Source organism: Meleagris gallopavo, chromosome 5 (genome assembly GCF_905368555.1).
Source record: "Meleagris gallopavo chromosome 5, MGAL_WU_HG_1.1, whole genome shotgun sequence".
Taxonomy (NCBI): domain Eukaryota; kingdom Metazoa; phylum Chordata; class Aves; order Galliformes; family Phasianidae; genus Meleagris; species Meleagris gallopavo.
The window spans coordinates 53,029,012-53,048,014 of record NC_139408.1 but is presented as its reverse complement, the minus strand read 5'-3'; the positions used below and the strand labels follow the sequence as shown (position 1 = coordinate 53,048,014).

Below are 19,003 nucleotides of genomic sequence, written 5' to 3'. Positions count from 1 at the left end.
AACCCAAACTTGAGCAGTTTCAAGATTTGTGAAGCTTTTCCTTCCTGCCCACAACAGGCACTGCTTATGGGCAAAGCAAGTTCAGCCACCACAATAAGAGCATCTTAACAAATTCGTTCAGGATTCAACTAGAAGAAAGAAAATTCAGGAAGGATGTAACTTCAGTCTCTGCATGCAATTTGAACAGTAACTTTATTATTTAATATCTGAAACTCAACAGTACCAATGTTAATCTTCACTCTTTTTTCCTGGACATTTGCAATCTAAAACACCACCTTAGAAGGCAACACTGTCCTAACAGTCCTTGCTATGTGACAGCCTGATGCCAGTTGTTTGGGATTTTTGTGATTAGTGTTCTACATTTGTGATCTGCATCCAACTAGCAGGAATAAAGACAACAGAACACAGCTGAATCCAACAGTAGTTTATTACACACTCTTGGCAGATGAAGTTAGACACTTCAGTTACCATGAATTTAAATATTAGTTGACGACTGCAGAAAGTGTACAAGTACAAAAATATCATTAACAATAACCAAAGGTTCTGACATTAACTTCTAAACAGCAGTTGTACGCTATTATACAGCAACCACTACATGATCCTCAACTTAAATCAGGGCTTGCACTTGAAAGCACTTTTTGTTCTGTTTAAAATAAAAGCTCTCCAAAAGATGGAGAAACTGGGGGTACAGCCAGTATATCCTTGCCAAATATAGAGAAACCTGTGTTAAACTTTATGGATACTTGCTTTTATTGGGGAATACAGTTACAAGAAAAATATATGCATAGAATTTTAAAAGCTAAACTCCAATATGCACAATATTTTCAATATATATTTATATATATAGTACTACAGATTTCATATAAATCAAGAATAGACCAAATTTTGGCCCAATTTTAAGTGCATTATTATAAAATCCCCTTCAGCCTCTGCTCTTACATTTCAAGCTATTAGCTATCAAATGATCTTTTTCAGTGCTGGTATTATAAACACCCCTGTTATAAAACCTTATTTTCATTTTAGGCGTATCAGCCTCGACTTGCACTAGACTTTCTAATAAAATAAAGTCCTCAAAAAAAAAAAAAAAACACTTCAGTGACTGGTTTAGTCACATAGTTTAGTCTAAATTGTGAGGGCTTATTTACACTTATGATTAATATTTTCAAGGTAGCATTCTCCTTTGTACCCTTTGTACTCTTTGATCTTAATTATATCCTGCAAGCACTTACTACTTCACTTCATTTTGTTAATTGGACTCTTACCAGTATGCAAATTATTTCAGGTACAGAACTAAGTGCAAAAACCATTTTCTAATGCATAATTAACTTGCTTAAAAACTCAGCATCTGATATGAGCATTTTAGAGAACACCTAAACAGTCATACTCTCTCTGCCATGTGATATCTCATTTTGGTTCCAACTTAAGTTTTGTTTGCCCTTGTTTCACAAAGTAACATAGGAGGAACAACATTAGTGACCCAGTTATTTATCAATCTGACTCAAAAAGTATTTACAGTATATTTTAAATATGCTCATGTCTGGAACAAAAACACACTTAAGCTTTCTATTGGAGTAGAGGGGAAATTTTTCTTTACTTTGAAGGTAACAGCATTGGACCAGGCTGCCCACAGAGATGCTGGCATCTCCTTCTCTGGACATACTTAGGATCTGCCTGGATGCTCTCCTGTGCAGCCAACTGTCAGGAACCTGCATTAGCAGGGGTTGGACTACATGATCTCCAGAGATCCCTTCCAATCCCTACAACTCTGTGACTCTGTCAAAAACGTGGCATTAAATCATTCAGTGTAACTTCGTGACAAAGAAGTCCAGAGCTCCTCAGACATTTGTAGAATATAGCAGTAGAGGCTTCTGAGTCATACATCTTAAAACAAAGGTTATTATGGAAAGTTGAGTCTCAGTAACCAAGAATCAGTTCTCCTGCCATTATCTCAGCTACTGACAGCTTTCTGGATCCTGTTACTCAGCACTACTACGGTACAGAGGAAAAAATGTCAATTCACTGCTGCCAATGTACAACCAGTTCCAGCTGCTGTGAAACAACTTCCAAGTTCAGCTCTTTAAAAGTCGTGTAAAAACTGGGCTAAGAGATCTTAAGAACAATCTCGCAAATCTCAAAAGCAAGGATATGACACGTACACCTTAGCAGGTAAGTCACCTAACACGCACTAATTATTGGATGCATTCAGGGTTCATTCTCAATGAAATATGTATGGAACTTAGTGCAGAAATCCCAACAACGTTAATAGGTGCTTGACAGCAATGGCCCCTCATACAATTGAACTGTTAAAACATCTTATATTATTGCATGTGAATCTCCTTTTTGTATTGAGAAAGCAAATACTGAAATAGAGACAACTTTTAACACAACAGATGTATTTACATACAGCATGCAAGGCCTGTTTTGTGTTATTTGAGCAGCTAAAACAGCCACTAACAGCCCTTAAGTATTTACAAGTTCAAAACAATCCTCACATAAGGAGGATTTCAAGAAGTTCAGGACACTCCTTAGGAAATAAACAAGAGATGTGTGAAAAACACCAATGAAAGCAATAATAAAATCTAATAGCAGAGAAAAACATGTCAGCTTTTAAAAATCAGGACTATTTAACACTGTTCTGGTAAGAAGCAAACAAAACTACACACCACATTCAAAGATACTGTTCATAAAGAAATACATCTTTCTGGTATCAGGTTGGTTACTTTGTTTTCAATTTTTCCTCCAGAAGAAAAGCTGCACCTAAGCTTGAGAAAGAAGTTTCTAAGCAAAAATACAACTCCCTTTGGTTTGCCAATTCACCTTGAACTTGCATTTTTATTTAAATTTGCATGGTAAGTAATAAGGCAATGTGACCAGATGTTGAAGAGCCCCGTGGGTGATTCCACAGAAGAAGGATGCTTTAACTGTGGTTCACAGAACGGGAAGCAAAAGTAAGAGCTTTATTGTAAACAAGAAACTTTTTCATAAGGAAAGGTTCTAGAACTTGCATCTGCCTTGTACTGCAGGTCAGCCCCACTTGAGGGTCAGGTCAGGAAAACAAATTTCTTATGCGTAAGGCAGACTGGGACAGATTGCTGTCTCTTCTGCCTCATGGGAAAAAAGAACTGAATTCCAAATTACACTCTAAACTACTGTTAGCTTCAGCTTTGTATTTCACATGGCAACCGAATAATCCCAATTTAGACTATATCTTTTTGTAAAAAATGTGCATCCGTATCTGCTTCAATAATGTAGTTTTCTTTCCTAAAGACTTCATAAATCAGAATTAAAGTGAACAAGAATTGAAGTGTGACTAATGCTTTTGCTTCACTCCATGAGATGTAGTGAAGTGTCTTTTCAGAAGGGCAATATACTTCATACCTTCTAAAAGCTATGTTAAATGCATTTATCAATAATTTGGTACCAGCTGCTGCTCACACTAGAACCATTTTTATTTTATTTTTTTTTTTACATCCAACTCTAGCAGTAGTTTAGGGAAAAGAAAGTGCTCTAGTTTTACCTGTTTTATTATGACTAATTGGAGAAATCTTAATTCATTATTAACCAAAAATAAATTAAAGTGAAAATATTTCAGTTCACTTTTTTTTTTCTCCTTTCTTCTGCTTTATAATACTAATTCATACCACATGATGTTTTGTGCTAAACATGAAAACAGATGAGTAAAAGTTTATTCATGTAAACTTCACAAAAGCAGCTGCAGCCTTAGTGACAGGGTAGTAAAGGTGCTGTACAAAGCAACATTCCAATACACAATTCCTACAGACCAAACAATGTGCTACATGGAACACTGACACCCTGATGTATAAAAATATAAAATATATACTTTGTGTAATGGTAGAATAAGCTACAGTGCGATTTTCCTTAGCCCAGTGAAAGTCCTACCTGCGTTTTCCCCACCACTCATTCTAGATCTTCCACAACAGGTTCTATTAATAGTACAACAGAGCAAGCACAGCTACAGAAGACACTGTAAGAACATTCCTATTTTGTAAACTTCAAGTTCCTAGAAGTCAAATACGTACCTTAAAAAAAAAAAATCAGTTTTTGTGCACACATTCTATGCTACAGTTTAAATATGCTTTACTATAAAATGCAAAGTTAAGACATTTAATGAAAATATGTCCTAAATTTTAGGAAAAGTTATCCAATTATTGTCAGACTTCAGACTCCTTTAAAGTAATTGGAACTACAAACACTTGTCGAGGGCTTTTAAACATAAGGCATTTTGTGTACATTCCTCCCAACTATTTATTCAGTGACTGCTTTAGTGCTCAAAGCCAAGCCAGAGGAAATCAAAACCCTCAAAACCTTGGGAACAAATCTTTCATATACGTTCCACATACAACTGCAATAAAGGAAAAGAAACAAAAATTAGAAATATGCACTGAATTAAGCTAACCATCTTTCACAAGGTAAGATCTTTTCAGCTGTAAAAGAAGTTCAACACACCATCAATTCTTTTGAATACATTCATAGCTGTGCATTCTGAACACACATCAGAGAAGTCCAATTTCATGTCATCTATTGCCAGCACATGGAATCTTGGACAGCTCTGAGGCAAGAGATATAAAGTTCTTCGTTTACCTATTAACAGTTCTGAGCTCATACCTCCAGTAAAAAGAACCTCCTGATTGCAAATATTCTGTAAGAAAATGTAAGCTTTGTATTCTAGCTAGATGACTCCCAAACCAAATTACGGCTTTCCTGAAAGAAACAATGATACAAAACAAAGTTAACTCATGTCTGATCAAACAGTAAGACTTGCTGCAATACACCAGTTCCTAACATGGAAACGACAAATTGGGTAACACAGTAACAGACAAAAAGAAGCAAATGAAATCACAAAGTGTCACATCCTACTAATCACTGCAAAATGAATCATGAAAAGCTCAAAAGTGCGTAACAATAAAATCCAGATATGCACAAACCGTTCATGAAGTGACCATACTGTGTTTTGCATGCTCATACCTACCTGCCAGAACGCCTGATGAATTTACACTGATCTTTATCTTGTAGCTGAGTTGGTTAAAAGGTAATAATCACTTTTACCATGGTGCGTTAATGAATTAAAATATTTACTTTTTTCAAGAACAAGGATATTTTCTAAGTGTATATCTAAAAAGCACAGTACTTCTCAATCAGTTTGGAATACTAAGTGAGGTCCCTTTCTTAATAGAACGTAGTATTTTTATTGTTTTTATTTTCATATAATTTTGAACATCTCTCCTTTGTAAAAACCATCTCCAGAAAAATATATCCTCTTCAAGGAGCTTACAATACATGTTAAAAATACCTACAAATAGGTTATTGCCCTTTTACAATCTCTTGAGGTCAAGAACAATTGTCATGTCATTTTACATATGCAATTTCAACAGGCTAAACCCTGAACGCTCCAGTTCACTTGAACCACGTCAGCAACGCGGACAGTCACCATTTAAAAATACCTGCCTAATTATAAACCATTTTAAACACAATTACTCTTTTTACATCACAGTATATGTGGCATTTCTTAATTTAGCAACAGAAAGGCACAGTTATTAAACTGTAAGATACAGTACCTGAATCATACATGCTCTAGTGTTATCTACCACCAGTGCAAATCCAGACAACTTACCCTGCAGGGGACGCTAAAGAAAAAAGCTTCTATTTGGAGTGACTTTCTTTTAGAACAACTCAACCGAATTACAAGTTTGGTCCGTTAAAAATGCCTATTAGCCAAAACATCTTATGCCCAAATTTGGGAGATAAGTGAGGAAAACCAACTTAGCACTGTATGACCCAACAACTTGAATAAGTTACAATGAAATGGCAAAAAAAAAAAAAATCATGAATGCAACTTTCCGATTAGCTGTCAGACATACCTGTTAAAGCATCAACATACACAGATACAGTATGACAGACATTCCAGGTACATTCATTGCATCACACACAAACAGACTTTGTGACAGCAGTAAGTCTAGACACAGCATTTACAGACTTCAGCACTTCTCAAGATATCCACCTTCTGGCCCCACACCACTCAAGACGTGCAATGTCTTCTAAATGCTTTGTCTGCAATGTACTGCTGTGAAAGTGAAGACCCTGCTAAAAGCCAAGCTCACCGGCCTTCCCTTAGCAATCTAGTGCACCTTTTCCGAAAGCAACTAGCTCTGTTTTCCTACTTTAAGTGATAAATTTACATCAGGAAAGACCAATAAAATGGAAGACGCAAGGAACAATAGACATGAGGGAGAACCCAACCATTCCATACGTGATATAGCGATAGGGCAGCTCAACTTCCATGCGCTGTCTTGCTTTCCGTACATCATCGTGTGGTATGCGAAATATTTTACACGCCAGTGGAATAGTGGCTTTCTTCATTGCTATTTTTGTTAGTAAGAGAATTATTACGCCAATCAACAACCGTAATATGGCTTTTCCAAACACAGTCACGGTGAGAGAGGAAAGAGATAAAGGCAGTGTATCAAGAGGGGGATCTAGTTTCACACCCATCATGTAGTTAACATGAGAACCACAGGCTACTCCAGCACCACAGCCCAGTATCTGAGCTGTGTCTCCTCGTGATGTGCTCCACGTGTCCAGAGTAAAAGAGAAGATGCCCAGGGCTAAGTGCAGACTGATGATAATTAGGGGCGCATACTTGTAAGTTAAGTTGAAGTCATCAATCAGGTCCACAACTGGATGGAAGACAATTAAGATGAGAATTGCATACAGAAATCCAGCAATAACATCCTGTTGAGGAGAGAAAAAGATGCTTTCAGTGTAGAAACTATTTTAAAAACATAGTTTAAGTTACAATGGCATGAAGACAAATCCAGCTGCTCCATTGCTAAACTCTACTTGCAAATTCCCATCTTTTCATATTTACAGGATGTCTTTTTTTTTTTTTTTTTAACAGGTAAAGTAAGGAACTGTATTTGATCAAATACTGTAGAACTGCCTAACTGCTGGCTACAAGGGCTGGCAATGAGTAACGGTAAGGCAGCCAGACGTTAGAGCAGCTGGGACTCCAAACAACTCCAGATTCAGAATAAGCAATAGCAAAACCAATAAATGCTTTCTATTTTGCAAATACTGAAGAAGAGAAGGGGAAGGAATTTCTTAATACCTGATGTTCAGTTTTATTATTTTTTTAAAAGCATCTTCATGAAAATGTTCTTCTACTTATTTTTCAGCTTATCACTAAATTTCAAGTATTGTTGATTAATTACTCTGTTGCACAGAATTACCTATGAATTTTGTCACCTTTATTTGTTAATAAGCCTGTTGAAGTCTTTGTAGATGTGAAAGTACTAGAGGCCAAATCACTTTTATGACATGCTTATCAGATTTCCCACGCAAGTCAAGAGGTATGATTCCCATCTGCAGTATTTGTGCTGCAGTCTTCAATCAATCATTTTTATTCACTTTCACTAATTAAATGCTTGATAAAAGCTCTAATACAATTTGACTGATACAAAGACAGACTTGCTCATTTGAGAAGCTTCCTACCATTTGCCACCCTACCCCCAACATCACGCAGCACAGTTCATCTACGTAATAGGTAACAAAATTAACAAGATTCACTCAATGCTACAGAGACACAAGAGCTCTGAGTAGCCCAGTCTACATGATGCATTGCTATTTCTTGCATGACTTGGTTCTAGGGCATTATCTGTCTTTAGCTGAAATAGCAGTACATCCCAATTGTTCTTCATCCAAACGGTTCTGACTTGGTAAGCCTCCAATTGCTAATGCAAATCACTCATTCAGCTTTCCCCCAGCTGCCTTATTTTCACATGCTCCTTTTATACTTCATCCACCAGCTTATTTACTCACTACCAACTTTACCACTTTGTCAGCTTTTCTCCTTTCAGCACGTAAACCTCCTCAGCCATCTTAAATTCAGATTGCCATTTTGTAGCGTTCTTTTGTTTCCCATTTATACATTACCTGTGTCCATATATAGTTTGGGTGAGTTTTTTCCTAATCTTTTTTTTTTTTTTAATAAATTCTGTTTCTCGAGGATGAGAACTTTGTTATTCATTTCCTTTGAAACTTTAATATGTAAAACCCCAGCATATGCTTTGAAACCTGAGCACACACTAACAGCCACACTATTATCCAACAAACCCACTTCTGCTCTGTAAGGGAAAGGCAGTCAATGCTTTGCTACCTCAATCACCCAATTCTGCACTAAATCTGCTGGAGTATAAATTAACAGAAGCTTGATGTGCATTTTTAGCTACTGTGTCAGTTCTGTGAGTATTCTGCTAAACCTCTACATACAATTTATTTCAAGCAGGTGTGCAGAAAGATCTTTGTAGGATGGGCCTAAAGGAATACATTCTGAGAGAGACACAGAGTACCTCAAGGGCAGATACAAAAACCTTTTATACACAAACTTTGCAGAACAACAAATACATACCCAACACTCAGCTGGTACTTCAGTAAGTGCACCAGACAACTGCAGGAAGCATTTCAAAGTTATTCCAACTGTGATTCACGCAACACATCTCCTTTGAGTGGTCTATAATTTGATTTTGCTTATACACCTAGTATAATCAGTTCAGCCTACATTGCTCTGTCACATCACATCATGCTTTAGGAATCAGTGCATGCAAGTCTAAAAACGATGGAAAAGAAAAATCCAAGCATGAATTACTTTGCCAAAAAACCAACTAACTTCCAGATGTTGTTCTCACTCCACTTTTGTTACTTGCAGGACTTTCCTAGATCTCTGCATTCACTATAAACAAATTCATGCTTGAACAGTGTTGGGAAAGATGATGTAATGCAATCTGAACTCTACTGAATGAAGGCTGACTATAAGCTCTTTTTCCCTGCACTGAAAGTGAAAACTGGAAAATGTGAATGGCAATTCAGTGACACAAACTTTTGTACAGAATATTAATGCAGACTGTTTCAACATAGCTCACCAATTAAGCTTTATGTCATGCAACAAGAGCAAATGCAATCTTAAATATTGCAATCACACCACTAGTATCCTAAAAAGACTGAATGAGGGGTACACATTACTATAAATCTTGATAATGTATTGCTTTACATTCTGTTTACTTTCATTCTGCTTCTAACACCCTCTAAGATCATCTTCTAAGGGATTTTGTGCAGAAACTAGCAGAACTGCTACCCAAATACAGCAGCCAGGTATTAACATTGCTATTTGTATTGATCTCAGATTTAATAAACATCAAGTCACAGAAATAACAATACAGAAATAACAATAACCTGATAGAAAACTGCTCCGAACTGCTCACGTCTACTGTCCTTCACTGGAGCATCCACTTACTATAGGACAGCCTAATAATTCAGTTAACATGTGTCTGGGTGCCTTGTTCTTTTCTATCCATGCTTGCTGCATGCTAAGGATAGCCTAGAAAAACTGAGCACATATGGCAGATTGTATCGCTGTGTTTTCTCCACTGAGGAAATGCAAATATTCTGTTCCTATAAGTATCCTACATGTCCTGCATACCCTATCCTGTACCCTGTAGAAGATACTCCAAAATAAATAATGTTAGATACAATGACTGCACTGTAAATGCTCCTGCAATGAAATTTATGAAATCAGAAATTAACAGAAGTTGTTAAAATAAAAATTCAGTATGATTATTTCTTACCAAAATGGAATGCATTCCCATATAAATTCTACTGCAGCAAACCAAAGAACACCAGCAGAACGCAAGGATCAGTCCAAACATAAGGGGATACTGGTGGGAAAAGAATTGAAAGATTGCATTAGTGTTTGGGGAAACAAAAAAATCATTAAGAAATCTATGATTAACTACATAAATGTAACTCGCAACAATTGATCCATGCATCTCATGCTCACCCTTTTTCTTGCCGGAGTCTACCCAAGCCCACCTGGCTACCTCCACTAAGTCTACTTTTAATTAAGTCAAAACATTATAAAAATCAAACTTGTTCCACTTTTTCCTTCTCCTGTTCTTCCACACTCAGGCCACGTGAATTTCAGAGCATTAGGACTTTTGGGTTTGGGCTGTTTCATTGTGGTTTTGCTTGTTTTTCCCCAGACCAAGCAAGAACAAGTTACTAAATCTTTATAACAGTTAGCCTTGCCGAGCTGCAGTGTTCTAAATTTGGAACATAGCCAGAGTCAATCCTTGTGTTATAAGCTGTGGAACAGTTTCACCCTGGGTAACACGGCTATGTGATACGCTGGCATTGTCAGCAGCCATCCAGGCAGAATCCAGCAGCTTTACCTTTCTCATGATAAAGCAGAACTCCATCATTTACTGCTGAATTCAATACCCTGCAGACTGTTTTAGAGGTTCTGCAATCCATGATGTGATCTCCAAGCAACAGTGCTAAACTCCTAGGATAGTAATCTTTGATCTCTAGGAAATCATATAAATTTCTCTTGCAAGACTTAATCAAAAGCCATCAAATTATCACCAAGACCTTCTGGCAAAAGAAAGATGTTTTCATGGTTATAAAGACTCCTCATTAGGAAAGAACAATTTACTTGGTACTAACAAGCATGTAGCAGAGTGTGGAACCAGCATATTAACTTTTATAGGTTTGGGATAATTGATAGAGCACCACCTCCACATCTGACACCGCAGTAAGAAACGCTTTCCTCACCACTGCAAGACGTTGTGTAAAGCAAGATACAACTTCCCTTTTCAGCTTTAAAAACTCAGTAGTTGCATACAAGAAGCAGTCACAAGACAAAGCATTTCCTAAATTGCTTCACTTCCTATATGAAAGCAATGATATCAAGACCAACTTTTTCATTATTTTCAATATAATTCTACATTTCACACAAAAACAGAAATGATTTTAAGGTGAAACATATGTGCCCAGCTCACAGCTGTGCTGCATCTAGTTTAAACTGATTAATGAAGCAAGCCGCCCTTTTTCTACTGCAATTGCCTACAAACTGTACCCAAAGTTACATCCCTAATAACTTATTTCTAATGGAAAGCAGGGAAGAAGCTCAGCAACTGGAGGTTTGACAGGAAGACTAATGAAGTGGCAGGACCAGCAGGGTACAGCAGCTAATGACTGCTATGATAAGTTTGGATGGTGCAGGAGATGACATTAGAGCATCTAACAGCAAGAGCCTCAGAAGAAGGAACACGAAGAAAGAGGTGTATGTGAGGAGCTGTGCTTTATGAGCTCTCAGCAAGTCAGCAGAACAACCTCCCCTGTTAGAACAAAAATAAGGCATGATATCCTGCTTCTCCAGGGCCTGTCTTCACTCCTGCCTTTCAAAAGCAACCACTAAGATCAAGAATTCCTAAGCAGGTCCTTCCAGTTTGGTGTTCTAAGATCTGCCTCGAGGTGATAAGGCAATGGCATATTTTGTTCTCACACAAGGAATAAGTGTATCAGGTGACTAAAGGAGAATATTAACACTCTCACACACTTTGTAGCTCAGTAAGAACACTGCTCACAGCATGCCAAGCTGTAACACCACCTGGGGACATCATGTGATCCTTAAAAAGTAAAAAGAATGAAGTATTAGCAAGCACTTCCCAGATGATGTTTCATCTGGAAAACAATGTCCCATTTCAATATGTATATGTGCACACAGTGAGGTAACACCATTCACAACCTCCCACTGCCTAGGCATATGAAATCCCCCAAATATCATTTATCACCTACTGGCATAACACCTTGAGGGTATTACCATGTGTTAGCAGGCCTGCTTTACAACAAACCGTGTTTCTCACAGCTCCTCTCTCAATCACAAATGAATCTTCAAAGAAAGAAACAGCTTCTAAGATGCTTTTGCCTTAAAACAGGCACATGTTACGGAATATTCGTGTGAAAATGTTAATAGAAACAAATCAAGTGTTCACAGAATACACACCTATTATGCCCTCCAAAATTTGTTAGGTATCTCAATTGCTTCTACGTCAACAGTTTTGAATATATTGAACGCTGGTAGAACTGCGTAAGGCAGTTGTTTTTCTAAAGTAAAAAACCTTGTAACTTGAAATTCTTAGCCTTATATTAAAAAGCTCACATAGTACTAAAGCTGAACTTTAAAAATCACAAATTGACTCCAAACCAACCCTTCTCTTTGAGGAAAGCACCCACATTTCACAGTAGATCAAATCACTGACCTCCACCTCACACAATTCTTTCTCCAAAGTCCAGAACGACTTCGGTAATATGCATAAACATGTAGCACACCAAGTACTCCAAGGAGAAGTAGAGGCAGATAGAATTGACAGCACAGATAAAGAGAAATGAAACATACAGTCAAGCTACAGCCATTGGCATTTTGGTTTTTAAATGTTTGCATTGATGTGATATGTTACTTTGAAGGCAAAGCGTTCTGGTCTTTTTATTTGTAAATGAGGGACAGATCAGGAAATGTGTTTTTTAAAAAACAAAACTGGACAAAGTACAAACGAACTGATGTACTGAATTCACACATTTAGTTAAAGGTCTGGCAATAAAGCTGGCTACCAGAATGCTGACCTTCCCACAGGCCTCAGTTTTGTTCCCACATCCAGAATCTCATTCCAATCAAATATACAGAACCAAATCAGTACTGTTTGGAAAACAGCAGTGAATCTACCCCCCAGATAAGTTCTTTAGCATTATATGCCTTATGTTTCCAATGGAAAAATCCCATTTTCTTTAACCACATCCTCCAAAGAGAACTTGTGAGCTTCTAACTGGATCAAACAGCACGTCCTCCCACCCCTTAGCTGACTTTATGCCAAGAGCCTTAATAACATAACCATTGTTTTAAAATGCTCATAAGGAAACAATCTGTCTGAAAAGCTTTGACCTCGGTCAGAAAAGTCTTTCTTTTAGTAGGGAACATTTGTTAAACATACTCTAGATGCTCATTTCTTCACAGTTTAAAAGCACATTCTGTACTGAGTAAGTTTCTAGTACCCACAAAGGGTTCCAAATTAATTTTCAAGTATATTCAATGTTCTACAGTATGATTTTAAAAGATGACTGAATAAGAAGTCCAAATCTCAGGTTGAGTTTGAATTTGGGCCACTTAGAAGAAAGAATAGAAGCAGCAATTGCAGCACCTTGCTTTTACCAGGAGGTCTGTGCTACATGTTGGTAACAGTCATCTGAAAAGCTATAAACAATTTTGACAAAAACAACTGAGATGCTCTTTGGCCACATGAGTACAAAACACAGCATTATTTCCTTTCTTCCACTGATGAATCTTAATAGCAAAGGGCATAAAAATCTGAATGCTATACAACATTATTAGAATCTCCTCTTTAAATTCCAAGATAAAGATATCAGTGCCAACTTTGTAGAGAGCTACAGGCTTAATTCACCACTAGGTATCTGAAAAGAAATCAGGAGTTAAATAGGAATGTGAGCCTGTTCCTTCTCCTTGCAAGCACCAGAAATAACCTGCCTCACCACATCCCACAAGAATCACCTGGAACTTCCTCTGTTTTTACCCTCAAAACCTGAAAAATAGTTTTTCTGCAAACTGATGTTCTGCACCACTTAAGAATTTGCTTACGCGGAACTGAAACATATTTAATGCCAATCAACACAATTCCACAGGACAGGCTGCTTCATAGCCTTAGCACAGATACCCCAATGGATCTGTAGCAGGTTGCTATGCTCAGCTTAACACAAACTTGTAAGAGTACGAGCATCAAACAGGCCTCACCACTCTTCCCTAGCTTTCTCCACAAATAAGCTACATTCACGTGGGCTACAAAATATGCCAACTCAAATGCACAGCACAGGGCAAGTTCCTCCAAATTCACAATTCTGACTCAAGATCTCTTTACCATGCAAGTATTTGGGGCTTTCAGATCACCTCTTCAGCCAGGCTTCTCACATCAGAAGGGTTTTGGGTTGATTGCTTAAGAAAAATGTAACTACTCAGAGAAGCAGGCATGCTGCTCTCTGTGCAATCCCCACGATAGCAGTGTTATGATGAGACTATTCATCCAGCACCAACAGTTAATCATTCCCCATTCCCAGGGGTATCTAACAATTCAGTCTCTTGAAACAGAAGCAGACAATTTTAATGCTAAAATGTAGTAGTGGTTCAACTGAATGATGCAGAACTCTCTGAAATCCCAATACAGAGCCCGTCCAACCCATCTCATTTTATCAGATTCATCAGCGTTGCATGATAGAAGTGATGGTACAAATGAAAGACTTCTGGAAGGGTGCTTGAGTTGGTACCACATTACACACCCAATTTGTACTGTGGAGAATCAGCACGGCATTAAGTAAATGAAAACTACAAAATGCTTTGAGATGTGTCAGTCAAAGCACCAGTTACAAAATGGTTGGACTCTACTGGGAGTCCAGTTGTGGGGCTTAATAGGCCACCATTCTCATCAGTGGAGTCATTGTTGGACGGATTTGTATGTACAGCACAGGCAGACGAGTACTCAGGGAGGATAATTCTGTCATGCTCAATGATCTAAACTGCTTTACAAGATAAGACCTTCCCAACAATACTAGTTAACACAGTAACTAGTATTACTGTGTTAATACTAGTTGTATTAACTAGTATTAATAGTTGCAAGTTAGTCACTGATCAAGGCTCTGGGCTCCCACTGAACATCAGTTTAACCAAGCAGTTCAGGAAGGCAAAGCCCATAAGCCAGAAACTGTGGCCAAAGCCAGGGTGTAGTAACTAACTAACCAGGCCTAACTCAAGCACAATATCTAATTGAAATCAGCAGTTCAAAGCCATCAATTAAAATTTAAATAAAACTTTTTCCCAGTCTCAGATTAAGGCTTTTGGAGATCTGGTAGATAACAACTAGCAGTTCACACCATCTCTTCCACCCCACTCATAACACTGTTTTGAGCCAACCTGCATCTCAAAGAAAGCAGGCTTCCTCCAGTGTGATGGAGGAACAGCATTCCCTACATTGTATCAGGATCTACAGCCTCACGGTCTGTCCTTAAGCATCTGTCCTCTTCTTCTTTCAGGTATCAAAACATTCAAGATGGGAAGAAAGATACCATTCATAATACTCCTTAATTGTTGATTTGATCTTTGTAATTCAAGCTTACCTAAATGTCTTTGGAACAGGTAGTGTATCCAACTGAGATTTGAAAATATATCTAATATTTAATAAAATGATGCAAGTAGAATCAAAAGTTTCAGGCGGGCTCTTATAACAAAAGGAGAAAGTGAGAAACTACATTCTGCACTAGGAAGAACAGTTCCAGTTTATCATTCAACTTAACATCTGACTTTCATCTAGAAGAAAACACTTGCACTGAACATTCCCTGTGAAAGTGCACAATTACATTTAAAATACACCATCCCTCCAAATATTTTACTTCAGTAACTGCATTTATAAGCAAATATTTTAGTTTTACTATGTGTAACCTAAGCTCCTTCTGAATACTACAAGAAATGCAAGGCATTGTAATAGGATTACACTGAATAATAGAGAATCCCAAATTTAACAAGTTAAAAGAAAATCAATTGGAAATGAAATGTTGTGTTTCTAAACGAGCGATCTGGGCTGTACCTAGGAAAAACCAAGAGCAGATTTTCCTTGCACTCTATATTTTTTTTAAGAGAAAGACTAACACACTGTTTGATAGAAAAGTATTAACAATACTAGGAAGTCATAACCCAACAAAAGCAAACTCCAAGTTATACAGGAAAGTGATTCCCCTTTCACTTGAGTAAGCTCTCCTGGTGCAAGAGCAGATCTTCAGGGTATGAAAGCCCCTGAAGCGTCCAACTTAGTTACTTTTACTCCAGGAAAGCCTGCCAAGAGTTTTAGCTCTATCTCCTAAAACTCAGCCCTATCCCATACAATTGTTCTGAACAAACACTGCTAAAATCTGGAGTCATATTTACCACGATAAGGGTCTGTGTAATGCTTGCATTACACAGAGAAAGGCTGTACCTCAACATCTGCAGCAAGTTTAAAATCTAACCACCTGTACCTGCTGATACACATGTGTAATTTCATTAATAGCTTGCCAAATAAGTTAGATGTCAGTTCCAATTGCTTTTGTTGGTGGTGGTTTGGGTTTGAGACATCTTTTTGTTTTTTGGTTATTTAAATCCCTCCTATTTACAAAATAGTACAACAAAAAAAAAGTTCTCATATAGATTCTACCCCTTTTTCAAAGTCAGTAAAACATGGAAAACAGCAGGAGCGTTAGATGAAATTCCCATTAGAGATGTTGAATATCTTTCAGTACATTCTATAGGTTAACTTTTAATATCTAGAAATAATTTTTAAAGTCAGAAAGACTTTAAATGGTAGAATCTGTTTTCAGAAAGGTCTGTTTTTCAAATTCATTTCATAGGAGGAACGAAATCATCTGAAGACTTGCTTTGCTCCCTCATTTCTTAAGTGTGGTTCTACGTGAAGAACAAGGCTGCCTGCATATAACTTCTTAATAAACATTCATTAAAACTATCTAGTCAATTAGCACAGTATTTCATTGACTGCAGTTGCAGAGCTAGCAGATGAGATTCAATCCAGTTCACTGCCAAAAGAACTATTTTACACATTGTCAGTTTGCTGGTTTTATAAAAGCAATCAAGGCAGGTTCTGCTTAGTACATACGTCATCCAAAATAATTGACTGGTACTACTAAATGAGCTTTCCTACATGCACAGAAAAAAAATCCCATTCATCTTTTAATAGACATCCCTCTCACACATCTAAGAAAACCAATAATATTCAGATATATAGACAGTCCTAAAAATCAATTTCATGATGAAGCACCTCAGAGACAGAAATCCAAACATTTATTTCATGAATACACACAAAGCGTGAAACAAAAGCCTGCCAGGCTGTAGCAGAGTAGGCCATCACATTTTCCTAGCAAAGAATATGAATCCCCAACGCCTTTCTTTCAGGCATGCTGCACCACCTCACAGAAGTAGGTACATAAGCTCTGGTTAAAGAGAAGACAAACACGACACAGCCTCCAACCTTCAACTCCTTTTTTCCTCTTGGGCACCCATTTAATACACTGAGATAAAGTCACAGAGCTTAGATTGCAAACCATAACTGGAAGATAACAGTTCAGCTTCTGCACAAAGCTTAAAAAAAGAATTCTCTTTACCAAGGTGGCACACATGGCTTAAGACAATCAAGTTTCATAACAGAGTTTGTAAATATTAACTGCTTAAAAGTAGAACTATTACTTCAACTTTATACACAGAGCCCTCAAAAGAGTGTTTATCGCCTGGTAAAGTGTTCTGCCTCACTTACTGCAGGACCTGACACAATGATTTAAAGGACTGAGTACATGTTGGGCTTCCTTTGGAACCCCTACTGTTGGCCATACAGCTAACAGCATGTGCCACAACGCAGCCCGTGCCGCAGCCTGCACGCACAGATGGCCAGCAGCATTCCTTCAGCTTCCTGCACTGCCTCACAGTGCAACAGACCCCCCGAGCGTGTAGAATCATAGAATGGCCTGGGTTGAAAAGGACCACAATGATCATCTTAGTTTCAACCCCCCTGTGATGTGCAGGGTCACTAAAGGCTCGGAGATTGATTCCTGCTAATTATTGGCACGTTAACAGCTATAAAGCCATCCGAAATTAAGCATAAGCTTCAAAGCAATAAATGAGCATCACCAGTTTACAGGCTATTCAACTAAAAATAAAGAGTTAAAGAAAAGGCAAACTGATTCAAGCTATGAGGTGACTCAAGGCAAAGCAGGCTCAGCAAAAAGCCCTTCAGCTCCTGGCTCCCCACCAAGTCAGTAGAACCAGAAGCCTATACAAACATCGGATGCCTATCACAGCTGCGTGCAAGCCACGCAAACCCTACAAGAGAAAAGCTGAAAAACCTCACGGGAACAACGCGCCCATTTTTAACGCAGGCTTACAAACGCACGCAGAGCTCATCACTCACTGCAGAAAAGGGCAAAAAGGAAGGAAATACGGCACGCCGCAGCCTCACAGGACGGGGAGCCGAGCGTTACCTGCCAGCGGCCGTAGCTGAGCAGCAGCAGAGCCAGCGGGATGGCGGTGCCCGACATGGCGTGTGTGGAAGGCATGCTGTACTCGGAGTTGTAGAAGACCTCGAGCTTCACCACGGGCGGGGAGGCGGGCCGCGGCCAGCGGATGACATCCTTGGTGCACTGCCCCAGGTACATCACCCACACCCAGATGATGATCAGCCTGCGGCCCAGCCAGGCGTCCAAGTTCCAGATGCAGAAGGGGAAGAAGAGGATGTAGAAGAGCTCGTTGCCCAGCTCGGTGCCCAAACTGAAGAGGTAGTAGAGGAAGCGGCTGCGGGCGTTGAACTCCTGGCAGCCGTCTTCCTCCGTCAGGGAGTTGCGGCGCGGCCTCCGCCAGCGCCGCGGGGCGGCGGCGGCCCCTCCGAGCACGGCCCCGTTCCCCGCGGGATGCCGCCGCCCTCCCGGGGGAGACCCGCCGTTCGCCACCGGCCCCCGGCTCCCGGCCCAGCCCGCGGGTCCCTCCACCCCGCACAGCCGCTGGAAGGCGGCCACCCCGCGCGGGTCCTGCAGGCTGGCGGCCAGCCGGGCCAGGCGGCGGCACACGGCCATGGCGGGATGGACGAGGCCGCCGCAGCGGCGGGTTGAGGACGGCCCCGGAGGCGAGGAACTGAGATGGGTCGAGGAAAAGCGGGGCGGCTTAACGCCCGGAGGGACGGCGGCTCGAGAAGGGAATCTCCGAATCGACGCTGGCCGGAGGACAAGACGGAGCGCCCCGCGCGCCGGCCGCTGCCGCCACCCCCGCACAGCGGCGCCTGCGCGCTGCTCCCGCCCACACGGGCGGAGACCCCCCTGAGGGGAGTCCTCGCGGCGCCGATTGGCCGCGATCCTCTGTAGGTCCCGCCCTCAGAGGAAAGGGGAACCAATGAGGGCGGGGCGCTGCCTCGGCGGCGTGCCTCAGCCTCGAGCGTGAGGCGTGGAGGCGGCCGCGGGCGGGCGCGGTGTCCGCGGTCTCTGACGGCCCTGACGAGCGCGGGGTTGGAGATTCGTCCGCCTCGGCAGCCGTCTTGTCGAGCTGGCTGTCCTTCCCTCTGCCGCA

The 19,003-nt window shown here is 39.9% G+C and overlaps 1 protein-coding gene across 2 annotated transcripts; it reads right to left on the bottom strand.

The window, feature by feature from the left end:
* Positions 1–409: 409 nt before the first annotated feature.
* SGPP1 (sphingosine-1-phosphate phosphatase 1) lies at positions 410–18,754 on the bottom strand. 2 transcript variants are annotated; one of them, XM_085225792.1, is made up of 4 exons: positions 17,929–18,754; positions 9,639–9,728; positions 8,426–8,464; positions 410–6,750 (listed from the first exon to the last, which is right to left on the bottom strand). In XM_085225792.1, the coding sequence occupies exons 1-4, from the start codon at positions 18,514–18,516 to the stop codon at positions 6,199–6,201; spliced, it is 1,269 nt and encodes a 422-aa protein (XP_085081918.1). In that variant the 5' UTR covers positions 18,517–18,754; the 3' UTR covers positions 410–6,198. The 2 variants fall into 2 exon arrangements, with proteins under 2 accessions (XP_085081918.1, XP_003206827.3); XM_003206779.5 differs by lacking the exon at positions 8,426–8,464 and having other exon boundaries at positions 17,929–18,753.
* Between the last annotated feature and the right edge of the window lie 249 nt (positions 18,755–19,003).